Source organism: Centropristis striata, chromosome 3 (genome assembly GCF_030273125.1).
Source record: "Centropristis striata isolate RG_2023a ecotype Rhode Island chromosome 3, C.striata_1.0, whole genome shotgun sequence".
NCBI lineage: Eukaryota > Metazoa > Chordata > Actinopteri > Perciformes > Serranidae > Centropristis > Centropristis striata.
In genome coordinates, this window is record NC_081519.1 from 42,692,418 (window position 1) to 42,704,554 (window position 12,137).

The following is a 12,137-nucleotide window of genomic DNA, read 5'->3' on the forward strand; positions in this document are numbered from 1 at the left end:
GTAGTTATCTGAAGTTCATAGTGACTTATGTCATCTATTCTGGCGTCTCGGTGTGTGATCTCAGTGGAGCAACAATAAGCAGCCAGGCTCTAGTTTGGCTGTTTGTCTTTAGAGGGATTGTATTGATGAGTTTACTCTCTGTGATCATGGTTGTTACGACACCCGGGGAGCCAATAGCATTTAATCAACGCGCTGGAATCTATGTGGCTCTGGCTCGTTTGGACCACATATCTTCAGTTGCTGACTTTTTATGTTTCCTAGATTGTTCTAGTCAGGCGGAAAATTTCCCCTATATCCCGTGAAAAGGTCTGGCTGTCATTGTCCTGATGGAATATCTCCCTGTGGCGCGTTAAACCGGACTTTTATTGAGCTAATAATAGAATAGGTTACGCCTGTCAGCATCTCGCTGTTCAAGCGATGGAAAAAAAAAAAACGGTCAAAAGCATAACACTGAAATAGCCATGTGCTTATACAGGGAGCCCCTTTTGTGTATTGAGGGTAGGAGCAAGGGTCAGAGATCTGCTATGTTTCTCTTTTCACTGCAAATGGGTGGAAATTTGTCATTATGTGAAAATGGCAAATGTTTTTAAAATCGCCCTCTGACCCTGAAAGAGCTGCTGCATTTACACCGATCCTGTTTTAACATCTGAATAAACGGTGTTGATACATAAAGATAGACATTTAGAATTATACAGTAGGACTTAAATGGTTGGGAGGGGTGATGTGTTTTTATAAATGGCGTGTTAGGCAATCTTTATCATAGCAAGGCGCTAAAGCAGGGGTGTCAAACTCTGGCCCGCGGGCCAAATTTGGCCCGCAGTGTAATTTTATTTGGCCCGCAAGGCAATACCAAATTATTATATTATTATTGTACTATAAAAGCTGACCCGCCGGTATTATACGGCGCATTTACCGCTAATACTAGATTTATTATTGTTATTTTATTTTTAAATGTATTAACCTGTTGAAAAACTTTATTTTGATATTTAAATCAGAAGGATGCAAATAGAAAAGAGGCATACGATTTTTTTTATTTTTTATTTAATGAATTAATGACATTGATGTGTTTTTTATTTGAAATTTGATTTTGCATGTCTGCACTATTTAGTTATATATTGTATGTTTATAAGCGTTGCTGGTTCCATATTTAATGTTAAAGCAAAACATGTTTGGTATATATTAAAAGGTTTATTTGTTCAATGTTGGCCCGCGATTTTATTCAAGTTTTACATTTTGGCCCATTGTGTATTTGAGTTTGACACCCCTGCGCTAAAAGACACAAAATTACCAAAAAGGCACAAAATTACCAAAAAAAGACACAAAATGACTAAAAAAGACACAAAATGACCAAAAAAGACACAAAATGACCAAAAAAAGACACAAAATGACCAAAAAAAGACACAAAATTACCAAAAAATGACACAAATTGACCAAAAAAGACACAAAATGACCAAAAAAAGACACAAAATGACAAAAAAAAGACACAAAATTGTATGTTTATAAGCGTTGCTGGTTCCATATTTAATGTTAAAGCAAAAAATGTTTGGTATATATTAAGAGGTTAATTAGTTCAATGTTGGCCCGCGATTTTATTCAAGTTTTAAATTTTGGCCCATTGTGTATTTGAGTTTGACACCCCTGCGCTAAAAGACACAAAATGACCAAAAAGGCACAAAATGACCAAAAAAAGACACAAAATGACTAAAAAAAGACACAAAATGACCAAAAAAAGACACAAAATGACTAAAAAAGACACAAAATGACTAAAAAAGACAAATGACCAAAAAAGACACAAAATGACCAAAAAAAGACACAAAATTACCAAAAAAGACACAAAATTACCAAAAAATTACACAAATTGACCAAAAAATACACAAAATGACCAAAAAAGACACAAAATGACCAAAAAAAGACACAAAATGTTATGTTTATAAGCGTTGCTGGTTCCATATTTAATGTTAAAGCAAAACATGTTTGGTATATATTAAAAGGTTTATTTGTTCAATGTTGGCCCGCGATTTTATTCAAGTTTTAAATTTTGGCCCATTGTGTATTTGAGTTTGACACCCCTGCGCTAAAGGCTCTCTAAAGTGCGACCGTCCGGTCCCTGGTGGGCTTTTGTCTCCGTCTTGTTTGATATGTCATGAGGTCAGACACTCAATGATTTTAACAATTACACACCATCTCTAAAATGACAAGAATCAATAGCTTGTTTACCCAAAAAAAAAAAAAAAGACATCTCAGCTGTTGTGTGAAGTGGCTCCAGAGAACAAAAGGAAATAGTGAATATGATGTATTAGGAGTAGACTTAACCCCTCACCTCTATTCACAATAGCTGTGGGACATTCTCCCAGTGCCGGGGATGACAGCAGAGCCTCCGGGAGAACGGCCTGTTTGCACGTCGTGCCACTGACACCCTTAATGTGTTTTTAATAGCTGCTTCATAATGATGAGAAACGGCCTTGAGTGGCTCAGGACCGGAGGCTTTATGGCTCTGCAGGGCCGAGATGCTGCTGCTGCTGGTGGCCCACTGGTTTATGTGGAGGCTGGTCAGGCTCTTATAGTTTTATGACTGATGAGCGTTGACTCTTCCAGCTCTTTGCTTTTAACAGCGCTACATGACAGGCACTATAAACGTTTGTTTGATTATATGTGTTTGTTGTGTTTGGTTGCAGGAGTACCTGGACGTCCTGGGGCGGCCCATGGTGCTGGCTAAAGCGAAGCAGGTGCAGTGGACAAACGTCTACCAGGACGCTCTGGTGAGAGACAAAGGATGTTTTATTTAATTTCCCCTTTAGGCAGCTATTCTCAACCTTTTTGAGTCACGACCCCCAATTTAACATGCATGTTGTCCGCGACCAACATTCACTGAACAGAATCTCACACGCACAGTTCAGATCACCCTAAAAAGAAACAAAATGACCAAAAAAAGGAAACAAAATGACCAAAAAATGACACAAAATTACCAAAAAAAGTAAACAAAATGACCAAAACAGACACCAAATGACAAAAAAAGACACAAAATGACCAAAAAAAGACACAAATTGACTACAAAATGACAAAAAAAAGACACAAAATGACAAAAAAAGACACAAAATGACCAAAAAAGACACAAAATGACAAAAAAAAGACACAAAATGACCAAAAAATGACACAAAGTGACTAAAAAATGACACAAATAGACCAAAAAAGACACAAAATGACCAAAAAAAGACACAAAATGACCAAAAAAAGGACACAAAATGACTAAAAAAAGACATTAAGTGACCAAAAAGACTTAAACACATGAACACTTTAACACAGTGGAGACAGAGCTGACTTCCAAAATGATTTGACGACCCCCAGAAATCATCTTGGGACCCCACTTGGGGTCCCGACCCCAGGGTTGAGAACAGCTGCTTTAAGGGATGGTTTGGACTTTTTGAAGGGGGATTGTATGAGGTACTTATACATAATCAGTGGATGGTAGTCGGGAGTATCAGCACATAAAGCTAAGCAATGAACCACCAGACGGGAGCAGCAAAACGTACTTTAGCCACCTAAAAAAAGTCAGTATCAGTTCAAATGTATAGGGTATATTTCAACTATTATACAGTCGTGGAAAAAAACATTAGAGCACCCTTTTTCTTCAATTTCTTGTTCATTTTAATGCCTGATACAACTAAAGGTACATTTGTTTGGGAAAATATAATGATAACAACAAAAATAGCTCATAAGAGTTTAATTTAAGAGCTGATATCTAGACATTTAACATGGTTTTCTTGGTAATGATTTTGGTTATTATCAAGAAAAACATGTAAAATGGCTAAATGTTATCATTATATTTTCCCAAACACATGCACCTTTAGTTGTACCAGACATTAAAATGAACAAGAAATTTACGAAAACAAGGCTGGTCTCACATTTTTTTCCATGAATGTATATATTTAAGTGTGATTCTTAAAGACAAAATCGCAAAAGTAGTTTTGGTGTCACAAACTTTTAATGAGTTTAGTTTCACATTGTATTATCATTATTATCATCATTAATGTCATTATTATTATTATTATTATCCAGTTGTTGTTGCTTTTTACTGAGTTTAAATGTCACTTGATTTAGTTGCTTTATATTTTCAATTATGCACTTGCATGGATATCTTTTAAAATATAACATAACGTTTTTAATTGGATTTCTCCCGTGTGTTATCAGGGTCTGGGCCTCGTCATCACCGGGACCATGCCCGTCTTCAACTTCACTGTTGACGCTGCCAGCTCTCAGGTAAAAACAACACCTGACAAAAAGCTGAAGAATGGGTAAATATTTATTTACAAAGAGAACTTAGGTAAATACAAATATTCTTCAACTTAGGGGGTGGACTAAAGCCAAAATAACAAACAAAATAAATCCTATCTCAAAAATAAGAAATTTACCTGAAAAACCAAAAGATACAAAATCTTACCTCCCTACATACTTAAACAAGAGAAAACGAGAAACAAAACCTGGCAACCCACCCTTACTGCTCAAAACGAGGGAATTAAGTCCAAAACCACAAGTTAACTCAAACAAAAGGTGTGAACCAGTTGGGAGAAGAGGAGGATGAGGAATAAGCCTGCTGCCACCGATGGCCGCCATCTTGGCTCCACTTAAACCAGGTGGTTCCGGCTGCAGCCAATCACAGCCCAGGCATGGAACCTCTCCACCAATCACACCGTGGCTACGGCACACTCCAATCTGCATATAAAAAAAGGAAACCAAAACACAGGGCACACATACAAAAGCAGTTTTCTAGAAAATAACTATAATATGACCACAGTCATAACAATATTAATGAGCCTTTTCCTTCATCATTAACCCTTTGATGCACAACATGGGTCTAAAGTGACCCGACTGAGTTCTTAATTTTCTATATCTTCGCAATAAATTAATTTCATCATTCAATATTCCAGGTTTTCCTCAATCAATTTGTTTTTCATCATCATACATCCTAATTTTTTGTTTTTCATTTCTTACTTTTTGAATAAAAACCCTTTTTGTATCACTACGCTTCTAATGCACAACATGGGTCAAAAATTTCATTATGGGGGTATTGTGTGTATAATTTTAAGGAAAAATTAATTTAATCAATTTTGGAATCAGGCTGAAACATAAAAAAATGTGGAAAAAGTGAAGCTCTGTTAATACCTTCAAGATACACTGTATGTGTGACAAAATTATACATAAACACGTTAAATAATTTAAATATATGAGTGTGGAAAGTAACTATTTGAAACAAATTACTATTATTATAGTATTAAGTAATTTAATTTTAATACAAATGTGGATAAATGAGTCATTTTTGACCCATGTTATACTTTAGAAGTGTTGTCCATATGTTGTGCATCAAAGGGTTAAGTAAGAACAATGTTGTGCACGTCATGTATGTGGTTTGAACTACACCAGGTTATAAACAGGTAGTGGAGGTTCGCAGTAGCAGGTTGGCTTCAGGTGTTTTCTCGCCTCTCTTTGCTGTTGTTGCTCATCATCAGTCATTTGTAATGGCGTCCAGCCAGCTGCTGCTCTTCTGGGCAACACCTCCCCCCGGAGGAGGCAGCAGACATCACAGCCACCCGTCTGCAGCATCTATTACCATCCAGAGAGCACACATGCATCCAGCTTTCAGCATCGCAGACCAAAGTATTTACTCTGAGCTTATCACACGGGCTGAGAGCAGAGACGCCGCCGCAGACCCACTCACTTTAAGATTGACTGTAGAAATGTGGGCTAATCAGATTGCACACAAAGTGATAAGTCAAAGATGGCACGGAGATGTTCTGGTGCTCTCACGGCTCAGCTGTGATTCTCTCTGATGACTCTGAGTGCGGTTGTGGATAAAAATGCCAATAATAATGACTATATACACTACCGGTACACCCCAATTTTTCCAGTTTTTTATTGAAATTCAAGCAGTTCAAGTCAAATGAACAGCTTGAAAGGGTACAAAGGTAAGTGGTGAACTGCCAGAGGTAAATAAAAAAAGGTAAGCTTAACCAAAACTGAAAGATAATGTACATTTCAGAATTATACAAGTAGGCCTTTTTCAGGGAACAAGAAATGGGTTAACAACTTAACTCTATGGAGTCTTGGGCTATTTTGTGCATTTTTTAATTCTTTTCATGTCTTTGTAAGTCATTTTGTGTCTTTTTTTAGTCATGTTGTGTCTTTTTTTAGTCATTTTGTGTCTTTAGGTGTCTTTTTTTGTAATTTTGTGTCTTTTTTTTGTCATTTTGTGTCTTTAGGTGTCTTTTTTTGTCATTTTGTGTCTTTTTTTAGTCCTTTAGTCCAACATAAAATGTGATTTTGAATCTTTTTTTTACTTTCAAAACACTATCATGCTCAATAAAGAATTTTAAATGTTGCAAATATGCATTCATTTCAGAGTAGACTGAGACATTAAACTGCATCATTTTCAATTAAATTCTGGAAAAGTTGGTGTGTTCTAAACCTTTTGACCAGTAGTGTGTGTGTTCTTCCTGCAGAACCAGCTCATCCTGGGAGTCATGGGAGTAGATATCGCCATCAATGAAATCAAAAAGAAGACACCCACATACAGAGTGAGCATGTTCTACAATCAATATCACTCATCACTTACATATTTATGATTATTGAATTACATCTCATTCACTATGTTCATGTGCAGCTTGGAGCCAACGGCTACACCTTCGCCATCGACCCCAACGGCTACGTCCTGCTGCACCCCAACCTGAGACCCAAAGTAGGTCCAACTAAAGTCCTCTATGGTGCTATAAGTCATGTCATAGATTAATAATCTTATATATCACAACTTGTTTGCAGGACCTGAAAAATCATAAATAAATGAATGAAAATCCTGCACACTGCTGTTGGAAAACACTCATCACAATTTATTTTAACTAACATTTGGGCTCTAAGTGGACCAAAAAATATTATTCTCCACCACTATTCTGCAGAGAGGACCCTGTCCTGAGCTGTATGTACTGTTGTATTCTGGGTAATGGAGTTTAAAGGTTGGAGATGTTTGTGCATGAAAAGCTTCCAGTTGGAGTCCAGTTTGTTAATCACATTGAACTGAGTGATAATATAATGTGTGATGCAGAAACAAAACTGCAATCTTCAAAACGTTATTTCCTCAAAATATTTCACATCAGATTTCCTGAGAAAATTTAGTTGGTTTTTGTTAGTATCAATCCAGATGACTTAACCCTTAATAGGACACCCATTAAAATACTTGCAAATTCCAAATTTCAACCCTAGAGAATATTGGAGGATATTACATACAGCCAGAATGTGTAAAAAAAAAACATACAGACCCAGGGAGGGGGGTAATATTTCTAGAAAAATAATTACGAGATTAAAAAATGTGCAGATTTGGTGAATCTGCGATAAAAAAGTTGCGTTTTCCCCACTTTTTTCTCGTAAATCTGCAACTTTTTTCACGCAGATTTGCCACTTTAAATCTCATAAATCTGCACATTTTTTCTTGTAGATTTGCCACTTTAATCTAGTAAATTTGCAACTTTTTTCTCGAAATATTAGCTCCCCACCCCCGGGTTTGTATTTTTATTCTGTTTGTACGACTGTTTCTTGCTGATTTTTTTCTCTAAATTTTTTATTTTTACAGTGGAGGTCCAGGTCAATAAAGTTAATATTATTATATTATTATCATACTGATTGGTCAGATGTCATGGTGCCTGATCTTTGCTGATTAGCTGTAATAAATCCATGTGGTTCTACGACCAAACAGAGAGACATGGGGACCCAGTTAGATATCCACTGAAGTTACCAAATATAGTTGTTTTTTTTGTTGTTTTTTTTTATAAATGTTTTTATTCATTCGACAGGCAAAAGTACATACAGTGAGAGATAAAGACTTTTTTTCTTTTTCCAAAAACAAAAAAACAACCCCTTTTCCCCTCCTCCCCCCTCCCAGTCCTACATAGTCTTGTTACAAATCAGAGAAAATGAGAAATAACACACATCCTTCTTTTTTACCATGAGCAGATACATGAAAAACAACAACATACAGAGATATAGCAGTGTCCATGGGTTGAAATGAGGCAGAGAGAGAAATGAAATATGGTGAGAGGTTAATTGTCAGGGGAGAGCATTTTATTTATCCTGTAGTGTCTTCAATTTAGCTATGTAACTAATCATCCAACCAAATATAGTTCTTCGCCTGGTAAAGGGTTAATTGTGGATCACAACATATTGATATATGATTGAATAAATCCCAAGAAACTATGAACACCTCTAATGAGTTAACATCTCTCTCATTCTGAAGCCAAGAGACGATTTTTTTTTTAGTTTTTTTTCCTTCTGACTGATGCTAACCCCCCTCCTCCTCCTCCATCTTCCCTGCTTTCTCGCTCTTGTTCAGATCATTAACTTTAGGGAGCCTGCTCTCACTCTGGACTTTCTGGATGCAGAGCTGGAGGACAGCAACAAGGAGGAGGTAAGAACAGCCTCATTACTATCAACTCGTCTGCTTCATATAGGACATTTAATTGTCCGTTTTTGTATTTGTTAGTTGTTTCTCCCTTTTACGTACCTGTGTGCCTTCTCACACTGCAGCATCTCTCTCTCTCTCTCTCTCTCTCTCTCTCTCTCTCTCTCTCTCTCTCTCTCCTCTCTCTCTCTCTCTCTCTCTCTCTCTCTCTCTCTGTCTCTCTCTTCAGATCCGTCGACAGATGATTGATGGCAAATCAGGGCAAAGGAAAATCAAGACGCTCATTAAGTCAGTTGATGAGGCAAGTCATCAATATATGAGACTCAATCATGATCCAAAGTAGCACCTTCCTGAATGCTGTTGTAATGAAGCTAAATGCCTCAGTATGTTTGGGATCTGTTGTTTCCCTCCAATTATGTGAAGAGAGATGAGCTGAGGGTGTGATACTCGTTTCTCTCTGTGGCTAACAGCGCTACATCGACGAGGCCATGAGGACGTACACATGGACACCTGTCAACGGGACGGACTACAGGTAGGTCTGACATCACCTTACCTCACACCAACAAGGCTGCACGACATGAACCTGGGAGTGAAGTCCAACTTTGATTTGATTTGTCCGGTTTGAGTCTAAGATCTGCAGTTGACAGCTGTTCTAGACCAGTTTTACTGTGGGGGCCAAGGAGGGGCCAGTGTTTATTCAGAGAGGCACATTAGCACATTAAAAAATGGCAAAGATGATACTGAAGCAGTCAAAGTCTTTATTTTAGCTCGTTTAAACATCTCATTTAAGTATATTTGGAAGATACAAATACATTGATTTAAATAATGAGACTGACCAACAATAACAGTTTGGTTTTTTTGTATGACAATGACATTTCTCATTTTTTTTATTTTGAAAGTGCAGTACAGTCAGAATGATTGTATATATATATATATATATATATACATATATATATATATATATACACTACTGGTCAAAAGTTTTAGAACACACCAACTTTTCCAGAATTTAATTGAAAATGATGCAGTTTAATGTCTCAGTGTACTCTGAAATTAATGCACATTTGCAACATTTAAAATTCTTTATTGAGCATGATAGTGTTTTGAAAGTAAAAAAAAAGATTCAAAATCAATATGTTGGACTAAAGGACTAAAAAAGACACAAAATGACCAAAAAAAGACACCAAAAGACACAAAATGACAAAAAAAGACACAAAATGACCAAAAAAAAGACACAAAATGACTAAAAAAGACACAAAATGACAAAGAAGACACAAAAAGACACAAAATGACTAAAAAAGACACAAAATGACAAAAAAAAAGACACAAAAAGACACAAAATGACTAAAAAAGACACAAAATGACAAAGAAGACACAAAAAGACACAAAATGACTTACAAAGACATGAAAAGAATTAAAAAATGGACAAAATAGCCCAAGACTCCATAGAGTTAAGTTGTTAACCCATTTCTTGTTCCCTGAAAAAGGCCTACTTGTATAATTCTGAAATGTACATTATCTTTCAGTTTTGGTTAACCTTACCTTTTTTTATTTACCTCTGGCAGTTCACCACTTACCTTTGGACCCTTTCAAGCTGTTCATTTGACTTTGAATTTCAATAAAAAACTGGAAAAATTGGGGTGTTCTAAAACTTTTGACCAGTAGTGTATATATATATATATATATATGGGTTCCTTTTGTGTACAATGAGATATTGTTTGAACAGAAAAAGGTTAGAATTGTTCCATTGTTCATCGTTATGAATTGATCATTTTATTATTAATTTGACACAGGGGCCACAGCAGGGGCCAAAGGCTTCTCCACAGGGCCAGTGGCCCCTGGAGGCCCCTGTGTAGAACCGCCACTGACCAGCAGCGTCTGTTAACTGTAGCTGCCACTATCACACACTTGGACTAGACTAAACATCTAAACATATCACTGAATGAAGCCTGTTTGGTTAAATAATTCATCTGAGCCCCTCCTCTCTCTCATAACAACCCTCAACAGTACTCTAAGCACACATTAATTGCACAATTTATTCATCTCAGAACTTGGTTGAACATTTGAGGTTGCATCGTAATGACATTTCCTCCAGGCAACACTTTGCAAATTACAGTTTATGATATTCAATCGTGCTACAAATGCCTGATGTGTGTTTTTTATTACGTCTGCTGGCAGCGTGCCTGGTCCTGGCCGAGTCCACACCAGGCTTTCTCTGCACAAATCTATTAATATTCAACTCAAAGGGAAATTCCAGAGTATTTAACAATCCTCATGTGTTAGTGTGGCGGGTCTCATTCACAGCTCTACTCTCTCATGCATCCTACACTTTGGGAACTTTCTTTTCTTCTAAAACAGGTCATATTGGATGTTTCTTTAAATCTAAATGAGCTTTTTCTTCTAGTTAGTCGACTGTAGCTGGGGCTCAGTCTGAAGCCGAAGCTGTCACAGCCTGATTTTCTATCTGTTCCAATTAATCCTCTTACTGGGTTATATTTTAGCTTTGTACGGCACCACAGATTAAGAGATGGGACATGTATTTCTGTTTTTCCTCTCTCTAATTTCTGCCTTTGGAAGAAGAGTAAATATTTCGTAACATAAAGCAAATGTAGGTCAAACTGTGACGCTATACGGATAACAAAGTGAAACTGATGTTTCTCTTTTGTTTGTTTCACTTGACCTAAACAGAAACACAATCAGTTTGCCAGATGTGTATTCTTATTTAAAGATCCTCTGAATTGGAGATTTGAACTACCTGGAAAAAAAGCAGTTGTGGCTTTGTGATGCTCTCCTAAATATGACTAGAAGTATAACCCATGAAGGCTTCACACAGCTTGGATAGTCCAGCCTTTCTATGTGTCCTTTTATTCAGGGATGCTCGACATTTTGATGACATTGTGCATTTAAGAGGCAGGTTGACAGAGAAATCCATTTAAATATAATGCATGCATGTCATGCCACTTTTGAGGCTCAAACAAAATGTTTCTGAGGGCCGCCATTGGCTACCAGGGTTTATGGCCCCTTGTTTATATCGAGCTTTTAGGTTCCATATGTTGTTTGTACACTGCAAAAAAAGAAAAGTTGGGTGAACTCAAAATTTCAAGGCAACAAACTTTGCTTTTTGTCAACTCAACTGTAAATTGTACTAACTTACAATTTAACATTGTAATAACTTTTAATCCTTGCTTCTGCTAACTTCTGCAATGTGCTGAATTGGCACGATTGTAACGCTGCTATGAAATGTCAGCTAATGTTGCGAACACAATTTTGAGTTAGCATTGATACGCTAATGGCTACTAGCTACTTGTAGCTGTAACAAGCAGCGCGGCTAGCATCAGTTAGCCGCTAGCTTTCGCTAATGAATTTCACCGCTTTCCTGCATTTCACAACAAAGAAATAAGAGTTAGCAGAACTATTGTCCCTTGTTTTGAACCCCAACTTAAAGATATAAGTAACAACAACTCACCAACTTGTTTTTGAGCAGACAACTGGCTTCTTTTGTTGTGCTAACTTACATTATTGCCCTCAATGTTTTATTCTATTGTATTTTATTTTTTATTGTACTTGAATACCGGACTGCTGTGACAACCGAATTTCCCTTCGGGGATGAATAAAGTAATCTATCTATCTATCTATCTATCTATCTATCTACCTATCTATCTATCTATCTATCTATCTATCTATCTATCTATCTATC

The 12,137-nt window shown here is 36.7% G+C and overlaps 1 protein-coding gene across 2 annotated transcripts in view; it reads left to right on the top strand.

Annotated features, from left to right (window-relative positions):
- Positions 1–12,137, top strand: part of cacna2d2a (calcium channel, voltage-dependent, alpha 2/delta subunit 2a) — a 241,092-nt gene that overhangs the window by 209,179 nt on the left and 19,776 nt on the right. For both annotated transcript variants that reach the window (XM_059328728.1, XM_059328729.1), the window contains exons 15-21: positions 2,676–2,759; positions 4,189–4,257; positions 6,495–6,569; positions 6,656–6,730; positions 8,372–8,446; positions 8,670–8,741; positions 8,911–8,972. In XM_059328728.1, coding sequence (XP_059184711.1) covers positions 2,676–2,759; positions 4,189–4,257; positions 6,495–6,569; positions 6,656–6,730; positions 8,372–8,446; positions 8,670–8,741; positions 8,911–8,972 — 512 coding nt within the window. The remainder of the gene's footprint in view (positions 1–2,675; positions 2,760–4,188; positions 4,258–6,494; positions 6,570–6,655; positions 6,731–8,371; positions 8,447–8,669; positions 8,742–8,910; positions 8,973–12,137) is intronic.